Here is a 24,676-nt window from a genome sequence, read left to right as displayed (position 1 = left end):
TGTGTGTGTGAGTACAGTGTAGGTACACACATTCAAACAGGGGACCAATAACAAAAGAGGACAACAGACTCCACAGTTTGGGTAAGGTCCACAGTTGGAAAATGTGTACAAAACCAATCGGAGCTGTTGAACAAAAGTTGAGTAGAAACAAAAGAGGGACAATAGGAGGTTCACAGTTGCAGGCGTATACAAGCTTGTGTGTGTGCGTAATCATTGTCCCAGTGATAACTCAAAAGGACTTAAGATATCAACTCCAAACTAGGTTTGTGGATTGTCTACTCCCCCTGGAGCCTATTGTTTTTGGACCCTGTCATTTAAATGCCATTATGGCTGAAACAAGGAAATGTCCGAATAGAACCTCCAAAAGGACTTGGGATATCAACTCCAAACTAGGTTTGTAGATTGTCTACTCCCCCAGGAGCCTATTGTTTTTGGACCCTGTCAGTTAGATGTCATTATGGCTAAAGGAAATGTTGTCTGAATAGAAAAGGACTTGGGATATCATCTCCAAATATGGTTTGTGGGTTGGTCTAGGGATCCCCCAGGAGCCTAATGTTTTTTGACCCCCTCAGTTAAATATTAAGGTCATTATGGCTCAACGAAAGAAATGTTGTCTGAGCAAATAACTCCAAAAAAGATTTGGCGTACATGTACACTCCAAACTTGGTTTTTGGAAATGTTAAGGCCTTAAATGCTAAAACAAAAGAAGTTGTCCAAGCAATAAATTAAGAATTATGAGATTAATCGCAGCAGGGCATTTGTGTTTTAACAATGTTGTGAACAAATTTTGTAATCTATTTTTATGGACCCACAATCACCACAACCAACAACAATCAATGCCTCAACTGCATTGATAGCATTTCCAGTCTGAGAGAGAGTGATCAAGGAGCATTATAGTGTCTGGATTTGATCTGAAAAAGATAGAGAGGAACTCCTGGTCTAGTACATTGTTTTAGTTATCTTTTTTTATGTTACAGCCATGTAGATCCTCGTCATTTGATCTCCAGATTGTAGGTCATGCTTCATTCATTAATCAAACCATACAATGGACTACGTAATAAACCATGCATTTTCATGCCATGACAAACTTGCCAAAATAAACATACATCACTCACAAGTTGACTTACCTGACATATTGAACTGTTCTCATTGTCAAAACAAGCATGAATTAAACGTGGTAGCAGTACTAGGCCGCTCAGAAATGACATTGTAGATTAACGTGGTAGCAGTACTAAGCCGCTCAGAAATGACATTGTAGATTAACGCGGTAGCAGTACTAAGCCACTCAGAAATGACATTGTAGATTAACGCGGTAGCAGTACTAAGCCACTCAGAAATGACATTGTAGATTAACTGATTTTGTTAATCTACATAAATTGTCCAGCTTATCATTCTGACCTTCATTATTCCATAATATTTGTATTAATCAACTTTGCTTTCAGCTCAAGCATCTGCTGCTGCTGCTGCTGCTGCTGCTGCTGCTGCAGCTACTACTGACCCATTGCAGCAGGCCTACACTGGAATGCAACAGTATGCTGGTAATGAAACATTCACATATTAAGAAAAGTGTATACAACACTACAAGTTGATATCTTTAAATTACTGATTAGGTTGACTTTCAAGACAAAATGTAGCAATTATGTGGTTTTGTACTACTTTATTTAGAATAACAGTGTGCTTAGTATGAAACATCTTGGCATTGATTATTCAAACACAGTGTAAGAACTGATAAATCAGTAAGTTGTTCACATGGAAAGTGACTAAGTGCAGTAACAATGCTGAAAGTCCTCAGTATTCCCTGTTTGTGTTGTACGCACTCAGTCCTCTTCTATAGGCATTTAAATAGTTTTTATAGATAAAGAATATTAATTTTGGTTTTTACCCTTAAACACCTATGTGTGTAAGCACTGTATGCTCAGTACTTACCCGGGTTCTGTGAACAACCACATGCATATTACTGTTATAAATAAGCCGTCACCAACTGGCTCTTTACTTAGAGGATTGCACACTCTACTTTCTGTCTCTTTTGGGTTCTTTTTTTAGGGGCGGTTGTAGGTTGGGTAGGGGGTGTGTGGTGGGTGCAGCTATTTTATGTGGGTACTTTTTAGTTTCCATCTGAAAACCTCATCCCCTTGTAAGTGAGGAGACTTCAGTTTGTTTTCAATCATTTTTAAACTTTCTAATTCAGTTCATACTACAGTTCATACTTCATCAATTATAATTATGTGACAATTGATTGCATCGTTTCTTAAACAGGGTCTAAGCTAGTAACAATATGACTTGCAATTGTCCAATGGAAATGCAGTAGAAATCGCGTTTTATTATTATTTTGTGTCGTTTAAAGAATGAATTTCTCATCATCTTTTCTAGTTAATACAAAGCATGTTTGTTCACCTTATGCATGTAACAGCATGTGTATTTGTGCATGATTTGATAAGACAACAACAAATATTTGTTTGTACATGTACATCTTTATTTCACTCTTGCACTTAAATATTTAATTGTCATGTTACACTGCAGTTAATATCTAAACTTAAGAAGTGTGTAATTTGTGGAAGTTGGAGGATTTAATAACTCAATAATTTTAGAATTGTGGAGGTTTTAACAAATCAAGCCGAACAAAGTTAAACATTTCAGCCTAGTTACAAAATGTTGCCATGCATGCATGCTCTTTAAATCAATATCAACTCAAAAAAAATAAAATGAAAATGTGGAGTTCAAGAACTTTTTTAGTGTGTTTAATATTTTAGCAAAAACATTTAAGTTTTGTGTAAAAAAATCCACATTGGTTAAAAATTCAAACGTTAACTTGTTAAAGCAAGAGTAAAGCGTCTCTTTCTAAATGTAAAGTGGACAAAGAATTAAACTTTCAAAATATTCTTGCCAGGAATGATTGAGATCAAATAAGATACACCACACTAATGTGGATGTGAAACAGATAATGATTTCTATCTCCTTTATTAGTACCTTCTTTACTGACGGCTTTAAAACGCTTTGAAGAGCTGTTTAGACTAAAATTATGACATGATGGGAAAGAGTGAATTCATCAGCTGTGATGAAATGCTTAAATAAATTGATTACCAAAGGTGAAACCTTTGCTTTTAATTTGATGTCTTTAATATGCTGTCAATTACAATGAAAGTGCATCGTGAGCATTTATACAAAACTCATAGATTTTCACTTTTATTGAACATTTTTTTTTACAAATAGTTAAGCATTTATTATTGAACCTTTAACAAAATAATGTACTTATTTAATTGTGTTGACAGTACACTTTGTCTCCTTTTTGTATGTGATTGTAGCTACTTATCCTGGTGCCTATGGGCAACTACCTCAAGGATTCCCAACAGCAGCTCAGCAAACAGCAGTCATGCAAACCCCTCAGGCCAGGGAGGGTGAGTATGCCACCGTCATCACTAAAGAGCAACGTCAGGAAGATTCACATTTATACAACGTACCTGAAACTGGCAGTATGTCTCGTTAATAATCTATGGAATGCTAGATCAGTGGATGCAATGTGCTTAAACCTACAGTACTGCATGTTGCTGTTACGTTTAAACTTATTTTGAAACGATTAACTAGAAATGTTAAATTGATGTTAGAGTGACCAGTGATATGATTTACATCTGACCTAATTTCTTGTAAAGATGTTGAATTGATTTACTTCAGCTAGGGAATTTTAAAACAGTTTTAAAGTTTGATAGTTAGTAAAAAAGAATGTCCTACAATAATCACCACAAACAATGTTTTTTATTTTTTATTGTAATGTAACAAATAGGTGCATGTTGAACCCCTTTTCCATCAGTTATTATAGATTAGAGAAGACCAGAAAATTAGATATTTGTTACGCCTTTATAACAATAAAGGCTTAAAAATATTTAAGTTTATGGTCTTTTCTAACAAATGTAGTTCTTTTGTGCTTGTTTTGTGTTGAGGGACAATCTACACACCTTATTGTTTCTGTTTTTGTTTTTGCCCTCTACTCTTCTTTCTTTTTATCTACTATGCATTTTCTGTTTATTTTGATTGAATATTCTCTGGACATATTTACTTAAAACTTGACACCTTCATAAAATCATTGATATCTTCATTATTTTTGTATAACTAAATGTAAGTCTAATATTTGTAGAAATGACATCTTAAAAATCCCAGGTCATACATCTTGTACATACTTGCAGTACTTAAACACTGTGTAGATAGAATGACACCAAAACAGACTCCCATTTTTTATTTTTAAGTAAACAAGTTATATGAATTTTGGTTTTTACCCATTAAAACCAAAATTAATATTCTTTATCCCAGATGCAAATTTAACATCTTCTATAAAAAAGTTATGAAGAAAACAAACATGATAAGTATGTGTATATTTTGTGCTATTTTTGTTGATGAAGTATTTGTAGTGAACCTCGTTATTGTTAGCTCATTTTGTGTTTTGAGTAGAGTCAGATAAAGCAGTGTTACAGTTGTCTGTGATCTTTCATCCCTAGTTGTTTGTTATGGGAGGGGGTGAAGTGATACACAAAGTATTCATGTATGTGATTGAAACCAAATGAAAACTAATCAACCTATTTGGCCATTGAACATAATACTAAAAGGTATTGAAATGTCAGTAGAGCAAAAGCTATTGCCGATGTCTTCACCAATTCTGTACAGTCTTGTTGGCAATGGATGTTGTTATACATGAGTTTACCTTAATCTATGCTTTGAAGACTGAGTCTTTGACATGTTTATCTTTAGAAGTATCAAGCTATCTTTTTAGGTAGTCACTATTTCCGGCTTCCTCTTTTCAGCTGATTTCCTCTTTTTGGTTTTGATATTCCTCTCTTTTCTTCACTTTCTGTGTTCAAAATTATAGGAATAATTATTATCTTTTCCTCTTTTTTCTTGCACGGTTTTCTTGTTTTTGCCTCAACAGATTTCTCCAGTAAGTAACTTTTGTTTATTTTGTTTGGTGATTGTAGATTCTGTGATGTCTCCAGTTCGATTTTCTCTAGCTGGACCTGAAGGCTGCAATCTATTTATCTACCACTTGCCTCAAGAGTTTGGGGATGCAGAGCTAATGCAGATGTTTCTGCCATTTGGCAATGTAATAAGCTCCAAGGTGTTTGTTGACCGATGCACCAATCAGAGTAAATGCTTTGGTAAGTAGTATTATTGCCTGTGCAAAAATTAATTAAATATAATGCTACAAATTAATGAACTGGTGAATTGCAGAAAGCGTGTGCCAGGATATTACATGCGAATCTATTTTTCAACACTGACATTGTGGCATTGTGGCCATGGTATGGCTATCTGTTGATCATTCAATTATTTAAATCAGTTGTAGCGCATTTTACGGCTGTATGTTGTAAAGTTAACTACAAAGCAAGACCACAATACTAACCAAAAGTTAAAAAATGTGTCTCGCCTTTTTACATTTAGGATGAACTTACAACAATACATGTAGTACAGATTTTTGGTGGGATTCAGCCATCTGCCGAAAACTTGCTTGAGATCAGTTATTTTATATGCAATAAATACACATATTTCCGAAATGAAAAGCGGGTCAAATTGTTTTGAAGCCGCGGTTTGCTTGTAGAAGAAGCACTTCTGAAGGGATTGATATCAGCTCAAATAACCATGTGAGGAGATAGACATGCCATGGTTCCCAACAACACTGAAATAATCTAAAAGGAACTGAAACATGTGCCAAGGATAACTTGGGATGTGATCAAGCAAAATGAGACATTTGTGTACCTAGGTCTTTTAAAAATATTTTTAGGACTGGGGGAGGTTAGCATCGGCCAATCGTATCGCTATTTTAGGACTGGGGGGGGTTAGCATCAGCCAATCAGATCGCTATATTAGGACTGGGGTAGGTTAGCATCAGCCAATTGTATCGTTATATTAGGACTGGGGGAGGTTAGCATCAGCCAATCGTATCGCTATATTAGGACTGGGGGAGGTTAGCATCAGCCAATCGTAACGCTATATTAGGACTGGAGGAGGTTAGCATCTGCCAATCGTATCGCTATATTAGGACTGGGGAGGTTAGCATCAGCCAATCGTAACGCTATATTAGGACTGGGGGAGGTTAGCATCAGCCAATCGTATCGCTATATTAGGACTGGAGGAGGTTAGCATCAGCCAATCGTATCGCTATATTAGGACTGGGGAGGTTAGCATCAGCCAATCGTAACGCTATATTAGGACTGGAGGAGGTTAGCATCAGCCAATCGTATCGCTATATTAGGACTGGGGGAGGTTAGCATCAGCCAATTGTATCGCTATATTAGGACTGGGGAGGTTAGCATCAGCCAATCGTAACGCTATATTAGGACTGGGGGAGGTTAGCATCAGCCAATCGTAACGCTATATTAGGACTGGGGGAGGTTAGCATCAGCCAATCGTAACGCTATATTAGGACTGGGGAGGTTAGCATCAGCCAATCGTAACGCTATATTAGGACTGGGGGAGGTTAGCATCAGCCAATCGTAACGCTATATTAGGACTGGGGGAGGTTAGCATCAGCCAATCGTAACGCTATATTAGGACTGGGGAGGTTAGCATCAGCCAATCGTAACGCTATATTAGGACTGGGGGAGGTTAGCATCAGCCAATTGTATCGCTATATTAGGACTGGGGAGGTTAGCATCAGCCAATCGTATCGTTATATTAGGACTGGGGGAGGTTAGCATCAGCAAATCGTATCGCTATATTAGGACTGGGGAGGTTAGCATCAGCCAATCGTATCGCTATATTAGGACTGGGGAGGTTAGCATCAGCCAATCGTAACGCTATATTAGGACTGGGGGAGGTTAGCATCAGCCAATCGTACCGTTATATTAGGACTGGGGAGGTTAGCATCTGCCAATCGTACCGTTATATTAGGACTGGAGGAGGTTAGCATCTGCCAATCGTATCGCTATATTAGGAGTGGGGAGGTTGGCATCAGCCAATCGTAACGCTATATTAGGACTGGGGGAGGTTAGCATCAGCCAATCGTAACGCTATATTAGGACTGGGGAGGTTAGCATCAGCCAATCGTAATGCTATATTAGGACTGGGGGAGGTTAGCATCAGCCAATTGTATCGCTATATTAGGACTGGGGAGGTTAGCATCTGCCAATCGTACCGTTCTATTAGGACTGGAGGAGGTTAGCATCTGCCAATCGTATCGCTATATTAGGAGTGGGGAGGTTGGCATCAGCCAATCGTAACGCTATATTAGGACTGGGGGAGGTTAGCATCAGCCAATCGTAACGCTATATTAGGACTGGGGAGGTTAGCATCAGCCAATCGTAACGCTATATTAGGACTGGGGGAGGTTAGCATCAGCCAATTGTATCGCTATATTAGGACTGGGGAGGTTAGCATCAGCCAATCGTACCGTTATATTAGGACTGGGGGAGGTTAGCATCAGCCAATTGTATCGCTATATTAGGACTGGGGGAGGTTAGCATCAGCCAATCGTATCGCTATATTAGGACTGGGGAGGTTAGCATCAGCCAATCATAACGCTATATTAGGACTGGGGAGGTTAGCATCAGCCAATCGTACCGTTATATTAGGACTGGGGAGGTTAGCATCTGCCAATCGTACCGTTATATTAGGACTGGAGGAGGTTAGCATCTGCCAATCGTATCGCTATATTAGGAGTGGGGAGGTTGGCATCAGCCAATCGTAACGCTATATTAGGACTGGGGAGGTTAGCATCAGCCAATCGTATCGCTATTTTAGGACTGGGGAGGTTAGCATCAGCCAATCGTAACGCTATATTAGGACTGGGGGAGGTTAGCATCAGCCAATCGTACCGTTATATTAGGACTGGGGAGGTTAGCATCTGCCAATCGTACCGTTATATTAGGACTGGAGGAGGTTAGCATCTGCCAATCGTATCGCTATATTAGGAGTGGGGAGGTTGGCATCAGCCAATCGTAACGCTATATTAGGACTGGGGGAGGTTAGCATCAGCCAATCGTAACGCTATATTAGGACTGGGGAGGTTAGCATCAGCCAATCGTAACGCTATATTAGGACTGGGGGAGGTTAGCATCAGCCAATTGTATCGCTATATTAGGACTGGGGAGGTTAGCATCAGCCAATCGTACCGTTATATTAGGACTGGGGGAGGTTAGCATCAGCCAATTGTATCGCTATATTAGGACTGGGGGAGGTTAGCATCAGCCAATCGTATCGCTATATTAGGACTGGGGAGGTTAGCATCAGCCAATCGTATCGCTATATTAGGACTGGGGGAGGTTAGCATCAGCCAATCATAACGCTATATTAGGACTGGGGAGGTTAGCATCAGCCAATCGTACCGTTATATTAGGACTGGGGAGGTTAGCATCTGCCAATCGTACCGTTATATTAGGACTGGAGGAGGTTAGCATCTGCCAATCGTATCCCTATATTAGGAGTGGGGAGGTTGGCATCAGCCAATCGTAACGCTATATTAGGACTGGGGGAGGTTAGCATCAGCCAATCGTAACGCTATGTTAGGACTGGGGAGGTTAGCATCAGCCAATCGTAACGCTATATTAGGACTGGGGGAGGTTAGCATCAGCCAATCGTAACGCTATATTAGGACTGGGGAAGGTTAGCATCAGCCAATCGTAACGCTATATTAGGACTGGGGGAGGTTAGCATCAGCCAATTGTATCGCTATATTAGGACTGGGGAGGTTAGCATCAGCCAATCGTACCGTTATATTAGGACTGGGGGAGGTTAGCATCAGCCAATTGTATCGCTATATTAGGACTGGGGGAGGTTAGCATCAGCCAATCGTATCGCTATATTAGGACTGGGGAGGTTAGCATCAGCCAATCGTATCGCTATATTAGGACTGGGGGAGGTTAGCATCAGCCAATCGTAACGCTATATTAGGACTGGGGGAGGTTAGCATCAGCCAATCGTACCGTTATATTAGGACTGGGGAGGTTAGCATCTGCCAATCGTACCGTTATATTAGGACTGGAGGAGGTTAGCATCTGCCAATCGTATCGCTATATTAGGAGTGGGGAGGTTGGCATCAGCCAATCGTAACGCTATATTAGGACTGGGGGAGGTTAGCATCAGCCAATCGTAACGCTATATTAGGACTGGGGAGGTTAGCATCAGCCAATCGTAACGCTATATTAGGACTGGGGGAGGTTAGCATCAGCCAATCGTATCGCTATATTAGGACTGGGGGAGGTTAGCATCAGCCAATCGTATCGCTATATTAGGACTGGGGAGGTTAGCATCAGCCAATCGTATCGCTATATTAGGACTGGAGGAGGTTATTCACCATAAAGATGCCTCTAGAAAATTGAATGCAACATTGAACAGGGGCCTCCGTATGAAACTGTCAGTGAATTCTAAGCTTTCTCAAACTAAGCACCTTATTGTTATAATAGATGTTAAATTGTATCGTTGCGGTAGCTCCCGGGCAACCTTGGTAGTCTAGTTGGTAAGACACTGCTCTAGAATTGCAAGGGTCGTGGGTTCGTAACATGCATGTGATATTTTTTCACAGGACTCGGGTAAGTACTGAGTATACAGTGCTAACACACATCGGTGTATGGGTAAAAACCAAAATTAATACACCTTATTGTTGTTACAGTGCCCTCACAAGAGAGGTTCAGTTTCCATTTTTAACTTGAAATTTTACATCAGGATGCTTTCTAAAGCATATTAATAGTACAGTAATATAATAATAAGTTATTTAACATACTGCATTACATCACCATGATATACATTTCTTAATCGCTTAATTTGATATGTCTGAAACCTTGTGTTTGTTATGCAACAAAAACATATCTAGTTTAAGTTATCTTTGTGAGAATAAATGTTTGTATTGTAATGAAGTATTGTAAATACATAAATTTCTGCAGGATTTGTGAGCTTTGACAACCCAAATAGCGCACAGGCTGCCATCCAAACTATGAATGGTTTTCAGATTGGCATGAAGCGTCTTAAGGTTCAGTTGAAACGCCCAAAGGATGCCAATAAACCTTACTAGCTCTATCTGAATCACCAAGCTCTACAGGTAAGATCTAACAATCAATACTATTCAGGGATACCAACTAATAATAATTGATGAAATATCATTTAGGCTGAATGGCTTGAACTCGGATAATATGACTATCAAAACTTGACCATGACTTATGTTTGCCAGTATTGTGGGATTAAATAGTTTGACAATTTTATCAACATTAAGAAAATTTATCATGTAGCTTAGAGAAGTTTTGTTATCAGTGTATTAAGTCAATGTATTTTTCTTCCTTATTCTGGTCTTGTACAAAAGGATATCCAAACATCATAGTCCTTGGAGACACTCTAGTTGCATTTGACGTGCAAAGCAACCCGTGTTAAAGCAACCAGGTTCATTAATGAGAACCAGGGTTGATTACATGCAGTAAGTTTGCAACTCAGTGGTTTAGTGGGTATTTCTTGCCAACCGTATTTGAAATTTGTACGGAAATGTCTGTTGGCAGTTTTGTGAGTAACAATTTTACTGTTTCATGTGGTTCATTTTTAACAGTATTATGATTCTCTCCCTTTGAATGTGACTGTCCAAGCTCTAAAGAAGATTTTTTGAAACTACACCCAGTTTGCCAAATTTGTACACAGTTAAAAATGTGTTTGTCATTTTAAATTTTGGTGTAAGTGCATGACCAACTGAAACCCTGGAAGTTATACATGTACATGACCTGTGAACCAGTGATTACTCTTTCCACTTGCTGTGTCACAAGTCATCCAAAAACATATAAAAATCTCAAACAGAAATGTGTTCTTTTCGCTAGAGTTGAGTTTACAGCATGGTTTACAATACTATTCAGTTTTGTTTCACCAGCTTGTGCAGTGTGGTAGGATAACTAGATTATAAAACAAGAAATTAATCATTCAATTAATATGACACAATTTTGAAGTTTTGTCACCTTCCTTCATGTACCCCATGTTCTTGTGTCATTCTCCTCAAAGTTGAATTGTGTCTAATGGCTATGAATTTCATAATTTTTGAATCAACCATCCTCAATAATGATTATCTTTGTTAACTATGAAAGAGTTCCTTTGTGCATGGGCAGTCATAGTTGATTTTCCAAACCAAGTCTTGCTCATGGTGTTTGATGGTGTACCTTCCTCATGCTGTCTAGAATGTTCATAGTTTAAAGGGCTATTTTTCACAATTTTGGTTGATGGGCAATGCTGTGATTGTGTGGGCAATAATGCAACTGATATGTTTAAGGCTTTTACTAAGCATGACTTGTGGAGGGTTTTTATTGGATGCTTTTCACTGTCTTTTGGTATCTTTTAGTCGATGTTTTTCATGTTTTTAAAATGTAAACACTTTTTTCATCATACTGAAGGAATCAACAGTTTGAGGAGACAGTTGTATTGCACATCTCTTTTTTGTTTTAAACAATGTTCTGTTTTAAGCAGGTGTGCATTCAAACTGTTACAATTTTTCTCTTAAAATGTTTTTCATGTTAATTGAGAAGTTCATAATCTCCTGGGAGAGCATGATCAGGCATACATGTATTTTTTAATATAATGGGACTAGCTTTGCTTCTTTACTTATCATTTGGTGTACTTTAAATTGTTCCAAAAAAACTACTTGTAGACAACTCTTAGAATTGTTATCTTTTTAGTTTAAGTACATCATTGACTTTGGTACACCTATTCAAACTACCCAATTTACAATTTCATGAAACGATGAAGGACAACAAATTTTCTGTTGTTTTTAAGAAAATAGCTTAACCCTATCAATTGTGTGTGATAAAATAGATTCAAAGAAATTTTGGCAGAAGATCGCAGAATTTTTAGAACAGGAATTGTTCTGAATATTGTTAATGTTAATCAAGTTAACGGCTTATAAAGTTTATAATTATTTAGGTGGACAATTTACCAAATCTTTGTTTATGTCTTTTCATCAAGGGTGAGGCACCATCTGAAGCAATTGTTACAGTGCATCGGCATAGTTCAGTTTTAGCATTGGTGGTTTATTGCATACTTCATGGGAATGTTAATGCCTAACAAATTAAGATATTATAAACAATTGTGACAAATAATCCAAACCATTACATTTGTTGAATGCTTGAATAATGTAATATCATTACTTTTGAACTTGCGTTTGCATGCAGTATAATTTGTTTGAATGAGTAATGGATTGTTTTATTGAATTTAATTTGCTCTTAGGTGGGAGCTGCTATTTAGATGATGTGGTCAATAGTCACAAGCCTGCCCACCTGTTGTTGAGAAGGCTAGTTGTATCAACGAATCTACACACACAAATTACATTAATTCAACTTACACAGGTTAAAGGCATTCCAAATGGAGTGAAAGTTGAATTTTGTCTTGTTATTTTGAAACGAACAAGGTTTGTAATTGGGTTAAAGCTTCACTAAACACACTAAGTCAGAATAAACTGTAAATGTAACTTATTGTTTGATTGAAACCAATCATGAATTGCAATGATCATTGCTGATGAACAGTAAATTTATTTTTCCTCCAACGATAAAGATGTTTAATGGAACCTATGTTCCTGATGGTCAGTTGAGTGATAGTTAGGATGTCAACCCTTATTTGTTCTTTCAGTTTTAGCTCCAATATTGACCTGATTATTGGTTGATTCCATTCTATTGATGACAGATATGTCGTACAAAAAGTGAACAAATCTATTGTTCACATCCATTATTTCATGCAGATATTAATTTCCTTTAGTTGTTGACTGGAAACATAATGTCCTATTCTTATTGTATTCACACTTTGTTTTGAATTTGACTGGTTTTGATAGCATTGTCATTTGTACACATCTATGTCCTGTTAAAATGTTTGGTATAGTTATTGAGTCTTACATTGTGTACGATAACAAATATTAAGGAGTGTTCTTCTGAGACAGTATTATACACGGATCCAGTTTGATGTTGAATGTTAGAGCCATGAAATCTGTAGTATTTTTTAACCAAGCTGGAACCAAATAGATGTCTTTATTCCATCCGTCCAAAGATTTGATTCAGATTTCCCCTGAATTGAATGGAATGATGGCTTGGTTTGATCCTTTGATTTTTATTCCAGGGTGCACTTTTTGCATCATGATATACATATTTTTTAAAAACTGTCTTTATTTTTAAAATGCATGTTTCTGTGCCCTGGTTAAAATGACCAAATTTAAGATACACTTGTGATGTGTGCCATGTCGTAATAACACACTTTAGTAGAATTGGTTGGGTAAGTTGTTGTCAGTATCATTAGTGGTTTATTTTAAGATCAGTATGAAATCATTTTTGAATCACACTATGTCCAAATGTATCAAGGTGTATTTTTCAATTTGTCAAGTAATCACTTACAAAAGTGGATTTGGTCTGAGAAATCGACTGGAGATACATGTATGTATTGGTTCCTTTGAATGTGAAAGTGAAGACATTAATAACTGTTTTGTAAACTCAAGACTCTATGTGAAGTTAACCTCTCAGCAACTAAGTGCTTTCTCTTCATTTAATTATGAACCCCAGTAAATGATTTAGGAATTAAAAGTTGTATTCAGATTACTTTCATGAAATTCATAACATTCTAAGTATATTCTGTTCCTTCAAGTTAGTATTACTTGGTGGGCATAATTTTCATTCACTGGAGTTTGGGGGATCAGTTTGATGTGTGCAAATAAAAACGCTACATGATTGTACTTTGTAATATTTGTTGTATATCCAAAACACCACACTTGATGTCTTGGTAGTAGTGTGGCTTCGGAGTTTGGATGTAGTTTGCTAGTGCTGCAATAATGCACATGCATTTTGCATGCATTGATCAAGAAACGCCACCACAGGCTTATAAATATTTATATTTTTAAAGTGCAATATTTGGTTTTCAAACTTGGAAAGTGTGTTGGTGAATTAATGAAACCATGTTACTGCCAAACGTTCATTTAAAACAGTGTTGGTAAGAAATTAGGTAGTATACAAAAATCAATGATAGATATAGTAAACAAGAAACTAGAAAGTAAGTGCTGGACTTTGACCAAAGGTGCTCATTCAGCACCACCAATTTGCATTCCAGTAAATATACTTGAAGTAGCCATAGATATTTTGTAAAACATTAGAATGAGGAGCGAATCTGCACCACAGATTGTTTTTTTCTGTAAGTAGAACTTTCTGAAATTCTTATTAAAATGACATTGCGTTCTTTGAACCTAATCATTTTCATTATTTATTTCAATACAACTCAAACAAGGTGACTTAGAAGCACTGTTAAACTTTCCTATTTATTTGTATGTTTAATTATTTATTGATATTTATTAAATACTAATTTATTCTACTTAAAAGTATTACATTACTATTTTGAACAATTGAGTACTTAACTGCAGTCTGCTGTTTCGGATATGTGTTTGGGAAAGCAAGCGTTTAACTTGTTGACACATTTTCCATCAAGGTTTGGTTTGAGTTGAAACAGCAATATAAAACAAGTGAAAATAATTGATTTTATTTTATTTGTTGAAAAGGTAGTTGTTTTGAAATGTGTGTAACATTACAAAATAATGTTTATCATTCAATTTCTCTCAAGAGCTAAATTGTGTGGTGATAAATGCCATGTAGTTGTGTAAATGTCTTCAAACCACATGGATGAATTGCAGTATCACTGCCAAAGCTGCTTGAATCAAGCTTGTTATTGACAAGGTTTGATTGTATTACTTTGTTTGGACTGACTATTTAAGTTTGTAACATGATTAATGTACCTCATTGCACACAAAGTGTAATAACACAGTATAAAAGCACTGTACGTTGTAAGATTTATCAAATAAGTCTCAACAGACTTGTATTACTTATTTATTTAAAAGCACAGTTCTATTTATTATAATGGAGATAGATCACTATAGATACAGCTCTTAAATGTACGTTAAATAATAACAAGTAATAACAATAACAAAGAACTTGTAGGCAGACTTTTTGCATGTAAATATTGCAAAGTAATATTAAATTGGAAGATGTCAATTTCATTTGTAGATTAACATTTAGCTAGGACAACAGTCACTATATAGCTCTCATCAAACACAAAGAAAGCAAGAATAAACTAGTCAATTGTAGAATTATTACGTAAGTAAATAATTTAGAGTCACTTATGTATTGAGTACTTGAGAAAGGAATTTACCTATATGTAGACAGGTAAATGCAGTTAGAGTTTAAGCATTATATCTGCACAGTGTGAGATGGGATCACACATATCCATTCACTTTGAATACAACATTTTTTACCAACCTTTGAACATTAAATTATGACAGAGACTTATAATGATATGCCTTTATTTTTTAACATCACATGTAATTCTGGAAAAAATATATATTAAATGTTGAAAATTTTTGAATTTTGTTGTGGTGGTTGTGGTACACCATATCTATCATGTTTTTAACTGGTGAATATAGTTTGTGATCTTCTTAACTTGTGCCCATGTGATACCATAGTGTTCAATGGTTAATGGTGGTGGTTGTGACGATCGTGATGGTGATTTAGTATGGTGATTGATGTATACAATTCTTGCACATTTACAAACATTGTGGACCAGGTCATACTTAAGTAATTGTTATTTAATCCATTGCTGTTTAACGCAGCAAGAATGTCAAGTAATAATGTCCAGTGAAGATCTTTTGAACATGATCTAAACATATTAACTTGATCCAACTCCAAGATACACTAACAAGATCATCTAGTATGACAATGGCCTATTTTTTCTATCTTGGTAATATTTTAAATGTCATTATCAGACACCTGTCAAATCAGCCATGTGTGTTGTTCTATATCCAGTAATTTGGAAATGTGCTAGGTGGCTTGTACACAAAATCACTCTGTAAAACACTGGTTCTTGCTCATTAGATTTGGAGCCATTTTGTGTTTGTAAAGAAACTGTTTTCATTTGTAAAAAAAAAACTTAGATAATGATATTATGCTAAGAGCTTTTGATACTCTATATACTTTTTTAACATAGTAGAACTGGAATATGGAGATCCCTCTTACATTGTGCAGAAAAGAGTATTATAATTATTCAACTAATTCAAATATCAGGACAACTGTAGAAAAGTATTAAGATAAAATATTAATTGTAGTAGGGTAACTGTATGAGTAATTTGGTAGATGGTAGGTAGATTAAATAGTTTAATGCAAAATATGAATTCTAAAGTATTAGTAAGACAAGTTAAATGATAATGATATTTTAAACTATTCATTGGAAAGAAAATGTATTAATTTAAAACTAAAAGAGTACAAGATGCCCATGGGTAGGGTTATGTATATGATTAGTGTTGCTGTTCATTCATTTTGCTGTTCTTTCACATACAAAGTGAAATAATCTGAAGACTAATGTCTGATTTCATGATGGGTTCTAAATCCCTTTATTTAAAAGGCAAGTGGTGGTCATGTAATCCAGACATGTGCTAAAAAGGACAGAATGTCAACCCAATTTGTTTTAGTACAAGTTAATAAATGACAACATCTGGGAAAGATTATGAGACAAAAAATCTGCCTTGTATCTCTTGCCAGAAAATTCGCTTTTGTCTGTAACTTTAAATACTTCATTTTTTAAATTTTTGTTATACATTACTATCCCTTTAAGTGCAATGTTCCACATGAAAGGATGGAACAAAAATACCTTTGTGGTTAACTGAATAAGACTATTTTTTTCTTCAACCTGTTGCAAGCTTGTAGTGTTAACTGCCATCTTCTTTTAATAATTGGCAAAGTTATTCCTAAGATGTGGGAGGGATAAGCACAGGTAACAAGTGTTAATTGCATTAAATAATACAAAATTTAAGATTTCATATTCCAGGATCGTGAATATAAAGATAATGAAATAAAGCACACGGGCACAGCACAGTACATAATACTCTACGTGTCAATCATTTCAGTAGTTAAAAGGTATTATTTGCCAAATTTAAAGGTTGAAAACAAACTTGTCTTAAATTGATTGAATCATAACTCAATTCAATTAAATATTAAGTCATACTACGGAAGTGTATTTAGGACATACCAAACGAAAATTGGGCTCCACTAATGCGGCGGAGTGCTATTCTGCCCTGGTGGTTAACTATTCCGCGCGGGCGAATTAGTTTTCTGCCCTATTCTGTACTTGAGGAATACGCTTCCGCTCTGGCAGAATACTAATTAACCCGGGAGGATTACTAGTGAAATGAGGATGTCTGTTGGTAGTATGTGTTTATATTTGTTTTGGTATTCCGACCCAGCAGAATGGTAATCCGCCCGGGTGCAGGCCTAATAGTAATCCGCCTGGGCAAAGTATTTTTTATTTTTTTGGTATGTCCTTCCGTACATAACTGTTTATGAAAGGAAGAGTGACGTCATTTTGTGTAGCCACATTCATGAGGGGAGATTGTGTTATCAATATGAACATTTTAAAGGTTATGATTAATAGGGAATAAGCGACAAGTTCTTTAACTGCGTTTAAAACCGGCAGGGTTGTTGCCGTGTGATGAAGGCGAGGGCCTTTAATCGTTCGGCAACGACCCTGCAAGGTTTTAAATGGAGGTTTTAGAACGAGTCACTACTCTTTTATTCCCATTCATAAATGACCTTTTGTTAAAAAACGTTAAAAAATACAATTATAGACACTTGCACAATTGAAAATTCAAGGTTTTAAATATTTCTTTCAAAAACGTTGTGATACGCATGGGTTAATGCGCGCGCTTAGATTATGCGCGCGCTAAATTCTGGCGCGCGCTTATTACGCGCTGTTACTGATAGCTATGGCGCGCGCTTTTTACGCACTGTTACTGATAGCTATGAATTGTGTTCTGCGTGATAGTATTGGCGCGCGTTTGCTTATGCACCCGACACGCGGAAGCCAGCCGGTTATAAAAAGCTCCAGCTGGTCATTATCAACCGTTTAAACACACCCACCAGGCGCTCTCAACCAATAGGAGTAGCAAAACTGTCTGGGGTATTTATAGTAAAACACTCCACGAAGCTTTAGTGGCCTAGCTCCACTTGCCTGGGAAATAAATACGGTGAATGTTCTATTCAACGAGGCGGAGCCGAGGTGAATGGAACATTCCATCTTTCAACGAATGAAAGTATTTGCGCTATTGCAGGAATGAAAAACATTCATTATTTGTTTTATATAACATCCAAGTAGATCTTTGTCATTTTGATTGGAGGATACAACTTTTCAACAACAAAAAAAGCTTAGGCCTACAAATTTCAGTTGTGAAATTACACCCGATTATTTTGGGACGGCCTAGTGTTGGGATAAACAGTGACAATGTGCGTTCTATCCAGCTATTTTGAGACACGCAGACGCCGAACGTATGTGCCTTGCATGATTGTGTTAACACTGCTGCGTTTACCAAAGACACGCGCACGCAGTGATGTTTTTACTCGGCGTGATAGTACTTTTCGGATGGAACGAAAAATGCACGGTGAGTTTATTAGCTATCACGTGACGGACAATCCTCCAATCAAATGGCAAGGATCTGCTTGGGTGCTGTACAAAATGCCCTAATTTTACAGCGTTGTAATGCCTTAATTTTACAGCGTTTTTACACCCTATATTACGGCTTTATAACGCCCTAGTAGGGCCTTAATAGGGCGTTATAATGCCGTAAAATTAGGGCGATATAACGCCGTATAGGGCGTTATAAGGCCCTGCTAGAGCTCTATAACGTCGTAAAATAGGGCGTTATAACGCCATAATTTAGGGCGTAAGTACGCCGTACCGAAAAAGTGTTTAGTTGTTGGCGGATCTGAGATCAGCCACCTTACAAACTATAGAGTACATTGAGTTTTCCCTCAAAGTATCTGTTACTTACGAAGCAGAAAGCACATCACATAGAATTTAAATTTGAATTTAAAGTGGGAAAATAATTGCTCATTCAAATTTACTGGTTGATCGCAGGTCTTACTGCTGGCTTTTACAAAATTGAATGAGTCTGTCGTCCCAATGAAATTAAAATGATCTATAGACTATTGTTGAACAGTGAATGCTAACTGGCGAAATTTAGTGACAAGCATTCATTTTCAAACGAAATTGATAGATTGATAGATACATGTTTTTAATGTTGCAAATAAACTTTTAACAAAATGCAACATCTAGGAAAATGACAAGGAAAATGCATATTATTATAAACGAAATTTAAAAAAAAGAACCAAAAAAGCATAAATTATTGGTGACAGATCTGTTTGCAAACGTATTCAGCACAAACTATTGAAATTTACACTTAAAAAAAAATAATGTCAGGAGTGGGATTCGAACCCACGCCTACAGAGTAGACTACGACCTGAACGTAGCGCCTTAGACCGCTCGGCCATCCTGACTATACGAACACTTCTGGAGAATGTTATATTATATTGTAACTAATCTTATGCCCACACGCATTAGATTTGTAGAAATGTTTATTCCTCAGGTTGGAATCTTTGTATCTTAAACATAATATGTAAGACATGTCGTTTACGCTAAATATATGTTGCTTATTCAATTATTAAATTACTGAAGCAGTTGGCAATGCAAAAAAAATTATTTACGATGTTTTTTAGTGTAAACATTGGGTGAATTAACACTATTTAGAGATAAACGCACCCTTTGATTAAATGGATGCGTCCAGGCAGTCTCAACGGCCGCGCGCCTGCATTCAAAGGGTAGAACGTATTCGAAATCTTTTAATTTTATATAGGGAATGTACGGGACGTGCACTACACATAGATATAGACAGGGGCGTCAATCCGTCTTGAAAGGTGGGGGGGGGGGAAACATAACATTTACGGCGTTGGGTCCGGGGCCCGCTTTAGGGTTCCGGGATTTTTTTTAGCCCGTAGATGCTCTCTGGTGCAATCTAGTGAATATGAGGGGTGATGTTCCCCCTCACAGATGTTGGAATTTAATGCCTATTGCAAGTTATGATGCACCTATTCTTGCTATCATGGTTATTGTACCTAAATAGCAACTTAATTATAGCTTCGTTATATCATTGTTCTGCATTCTAATGCTCAGACGGCGTTTCATCCCTATCATCACCAGACCTAAGACACAAGTTTTATGGGGCAAATCTGTCAGAATGGAACAGAACATCTGTAAAATGTGAGCAAAAGTAGAACCTTTTGGGTTGACGGCATCTTCAAGTGCGGATCTATGAACCAAGTTTTAGGGGGAAAATCTGTCGAAGAGTGAGCTCACGAATGCGAAACCTTGACGGCATGGGCCCGGAAAATTTGTGCATTCTAGATGCTCTGTGGTGCAATCTATAGGCCAATACGAGGCATACAGAACGGAACAAAACATCTGTAAAAAGTAAGCAGCAGTAGAACCTTTTGGGTTGTGTGCGGATCTATGAACCAAGTTTTAGGAGGAAATACTGTCTCTTTGTGAGCACGTGAGTGTAAAACCTTTACGGCATGGTTCCGGGCCCGTTGAAGGGCCCGGGAAAATTTTGCATTCTAGATGCTCTGTGGTGCAATCTTAGGCCAATAAGAGGCATACAGAACGGAACAAAACATCTGTAAAATGTGAGCAGCAGTTGGGTTGACAGCAACTTCAAGTGCGGATCTATGAACCAAGTTTTAGGGGGAAATACTGTCAAAGAGTGAGCACGTACGAGTGTGAAACCTTTACGGCATGGGTCCGGGCCCGCGAAAATTTTGTATTTTTAGGTGCTCTGTGGTGCAATCTTTAGGCCATTTAGCGGCCAAATGGCAAACGAAACAGAACAATGAGCTGTGTGAATATTGTGTTCCAGCGCTCCACAGTTCCACAGTGCAAAACACGATTTTCATGATAAAACAACACAGGGAACATTATAAGTTATCACACAAGCGCGAGTGGAATACGGAAAAATATAGCGCTTCTGCGTCCCATGATATGGGACGCAGACGCGCTATATTTTCCGTATTTCCACGAGCGCGCGTGTGATAACGTATTTATCTTCAAGCAAACTTGGTGCGTGACATAGAACACACAAGACGCATGGTAGTGATATTAGCCGTGCAATATAGGTTTTTATCACCACCCCATTCTGCCAATCTGATTGGAGGATTAGCGCGTACTTGAAGATAATTTTTATACCGTGTCCCCCACCCTTCGAAAAATGGGATGGGGTGGGGTGGGGGTACACGTACCTTCCACTCTTTCAAGGGGGAGGTGCAAATCTGTCAACGATGGAGCATGCGTGTGAGAAGCTTTTACCGCTCGGGGTCCGGGCCCGATTAAGGGCCCAGGAAAATTTTGCATTTGAGATGCTCTGTGATGCAATCTAGGGCCAATTTGAGGGGGGATATTGTGTCATCCTTTGCCCACAGGATTAATGCCCATATAGGGACACAGGGTTTCGTCTTACACAGTGCAAAACTTGGGCTTCATGATAAAGGTGGTCAAAAAGGTGGGGGGGGGGGGGGGGACATTTGATATTGTGTCCCCCACCCTCCAAAAGGTGGGGGGGACATGTCCCCCTGTCCCCCCCCCACACCCCCCCCCCCCCCCCCCTGATTGATGCCCATGGATATAGAATAGAATAACTAGATCGGCCGCGCGTAAATACGCAGGTTCTGGCATGGGGGCTGCCATTGCCCATCTCCCGTGTACATTTTCTGTGCGTTGCCGTCAGCACGTGACTTTTTGCCGTCAGCACGTGACATTTAGCGCGTCAAAGGCCTATCTCCCGTGTTCATTTTTGCGCGTCGCCTTTCGAACGTGAAATTTTTACCGCGTCCATGGCGAACAATTTTATTTTCTACACAGGTAATGGCGCGTATGTACGCGCGGCCGATCTAGTTATTTAATTTTATAACACCCCTTCTGCCTGCTCACTGGTTTAGAGCGCATCACATGACATGTCTAAGTTTTGCTAGACGACGGCCGTGTGATAGTGCGTCGGTTTGCCGTGCGCTAGTCCGAAGACTAGCACACGGCATGCAGTACCCAGACGTCCGTTGCGTGTACGAGGATGATAAATTAATAGTCTGTTACCATTTCGGATTGAACGACACTACATGCAGCACAGTAACAGTTTTTGCAATCTGTATTCGCGTCGTCCATGGATTGTAGCATTCAGGTCTGTAACTTAATAATAATAATAATAGTACAGTATTTAGAGAAATGTTTGGGGTGTTATAAAACAAATATTGACCGCTTTTTACTCGTGCAATGGTTAAAACTATTACGCCCTCGGTGATCCCCGTAGCGTTCTATTTTCCGCTCCGGGGATCACCCGGGAGTCATAGTTTTAACCATAGCACTCGAAGCAGTCAATATTTGTATACTATATCTATGGCATAGAATAGCTCTATGATGGCACTACACAGCGCGCCGTTTGCGTAGGTTTGTATGGAGAGCTTCGACCAGCGCTCGCCGCGAGAGAAGAATGAGATATTTTCAACGTAGCTATAGGTGGCGGGTTCCAGGCACGGCCCCTTCCGTGAATCCAAGAATCTCCGTAGGCTCTGTCGAATTTAAGGCCGTGTCCGAAACGGCGACTTCGGCTACAGCTACGGCTAGATCGCGCGCGTCTGCCTATTCTTCAACACTGGAAGACGCGCTGATCTAGACGTAGCTGTAGCCGAAGTCGTCGTTTCGGACACGGCCTAAGATTTTTAACAAGAGACGTCAAGGAATCTTTGGTCAGGGAACCAGACTACCCACCCCCCCTGGTCCGGTCCAATCCACTCCGTATCCTTACGGAGTGGATTGGACTACTCCGTATCCTTACGGAGTGGATTGGACCGATTTATGGGGCTAGATTCGGCTCAGCCGGCTAGCTTGCTTGGTCCCGCGGTTGTTTTGACAACTGCGCGTACGATTGCCTAAAGAGCTCGAGGCTTCAGACGAGAAGAAGGAGCCTGCAGCCGAATCCAAAGCTGAAGCCTTGGTTTCCACTGTCCTGTTTTCAAAGAATTGTGGCTTTTTCTTTGAGTTGGGAAAAAAATAATGATGCCAAATATCAACTGATGCCCTAATTACCTTCATTCGTTTATAAGAAGTATGCAAACATTATTATATCCTCCTCGTACCAGTTTTCACGGTATTATGCCTTTTTCTTTGATTGGGAAAAAATAATGATGCCATATATCAACCGATGCCCTAATTGTCTTCATTTGTTAATATGAAGTACGCAAACATATATTAAAACTTGATGGACATTGAAATGTTCACACCACACACCGATCTCCGATGACTTCAACTGGCCCCATTTGTTTTGAGTTTTTCCCGTTTTCACGGCAAACGAGAAAGTATAATGGTTTCCCGGTGAAGCCATACATGGAAGAAACATCTGCAGTGACTACAAGTGTTCTTTGAGACTCTGTGTATGACTCTATAGCCAGCAGTTGTCTTCATTTTATTCGAAATATTTTTTTATTAAATTTTTAAAATAACCATGGTAACTTGCAAATAAATAAACATTATAGCTGTTTAAAAGCGTATAAATAAACAGTGATGTAATTGGAATCTACAAGCTGATGTTTAAATTTTAATATTAATATTAATATTGATTTGAGGGTTAAAAAATAAAAATCTCAAAAAATATTAGAAAATGATATAAGGCACATATGGCTTCTTTAAGCCTCTGTATTTTGTTCCAGAATGCTCAGCAAAATATTCAGTCACATGATTTGATCATCATGATGAATTGTGAATTGAAACAGTGTTTGTTGATGAAACTTTTTCGGTGGACAAACGTTTTTTATATGGCCTCAACATTATGACATATTTTTGTACCTTGTAGAAATGCCGAAAATACCAAACTTTTTGCATTTACAAGTGCAAATAACCAGTGGAGCCTTACGTGTTTCTAAGTTTTGGTCAAGGGAGAGGAGACTCGTTGCTTTGCACTAAAAACCACACAATTTTTATCTAGGGACTGTTTACATCGCGCACAGGACCTCCTACGATAGACCAATCCAGGCGCGCATGATGGGCGCCGCACTGCTGCGGTGTCGGGTTCTAGATAATTCTATTTCTACGACTTGTGCCTAATTTTGTGCACAAAGACATGGGGAAAGCTTGTCCCTTTTCACTCTTTATGGAAATTATGTTTTCCTCAACGACTTACACAATTTCCTTCACAGGACATCATGATACACCAATGCAGATGCAGATATCTGACCACAAATACTTGCTACAAAATAGAAACCGAATCATCTTGAAAGGTGCTTTTGTCTTTAGGCGAGTTTGGGGTCAAAGACGCGGAAACTGCATAGTCGCTAAAATTTTCAGAATTTCAGTATTTTAGTTTCTGCTTAATTTAAAAAATGTATCAAGAATCTATATCAATCAGCCATATCAGGGAAATTTCGTAGAGAGTCGAGGAAGACAATCAATTCACATAAAATGTGAAAATGAAAACGATTTTTCATGTCTCTTGTGCACAAAGGAGGCACAAATACACCCGTAGCAGTGGCGCGCGGCGCACACAGCACTTGGATTGGTCTATAATATTAAAACTTGATGGACCTTGACATTTTCACACCACACACCGATCTTCGACGACTTTGGTCCCATTTGTTTGGAGTTTCTTCTATTTTCGAGGCAAACGAGAAAGTATGGTTTCCCGGTGAAGCCGGGGGGGGGGGGGGGGGGGATGCGGGAGAGTTGAACCATTTTTTACATTTTGCACCATTCTGATTAAATGTAGGATCCCCTAAAAAAGTGGACTCGCAAAAGTATAACATAATAATTGAACCAACTGCTATTGTTTATTCATGGTAGATACTTGAAAAACAAATGGCAA

At 38.2% G+C, this 24,676-nt stretch overlaps 1 protein-coding gene and 1 non-coding gene across 8 annotated transcripts in view; one reads left to right on the top strand and one right to left on the bottom strand.

The window, feature by feature from the left end:
• Positions 1-16,820, top strand: part of LOC139936975 (CUGBP Elav-like family member 3-A) — a 45,938-nt gene extending 29,118 nt beyond the window's left edge. For 3 of the 7 annotated variants that reach the window (XM_071931869.1, XM_071931868.1, XM_071931867.1), the window contains exons 9-13: positions 1,443-1,538; positions 3,303-3,470; positions 4,962-5,141; positions 9,858-10,012; positions 12,163-16,820. In XM_071931869.1, coding sequence (XP_071787970.1) covers positions 1,443-1,538; positions 3,303-3,470; positions 4,962-5,141; positions 9,858-9,985 — 572 coding nt within the window. In that variant the 3' untranslated portion in view covers positions 9,986-10,012; positions 12,163-16,820. The remainder of the gene's footprint in view (positions 1-1,442; positions 1,539-3,302; positions 3,471-4,961; positions 5,142-9,857; positions 10,013-12,162) is intronic. The other 4 variants (XM_071931871.1, XM_071931870.1, XM_071931873.1 and 1 more) reach the window with 3 other exon arrangements.
• A 2,374-nt stretch (positions 16,821-19,194) lies between these two features.
• Positions 19,195-19,277, bottom strand: Trnal-cag (transfer RNA leucine (anticodon CAG)). Its single transcript has one exon. It is a non-coding gene; the product is annotated as a tRNA-Leu (tRNA).
• Positions 19,278-24,676: the final 5,399 nt, after the last annotated feature.

The sequence above is a fragment of the Asterias amurensis genome, chromosome 5 (assembly GCF_032118995.1).
Source record: "Asterias amurensis chromosome 5, ASM3211899v1".
NCBI classification, from domain to species: Eukaryota; Metazoa; Echinodermata; class Asteroidea; order Forcipulatida; family Asteriidae; genus Asterias; species Asterias amurensis.
The sequence above is the reverse complement of the archived record's forward strand: the minus strand, read 5'-3'. Positions and strand labels throughout refer to the sequence as shown.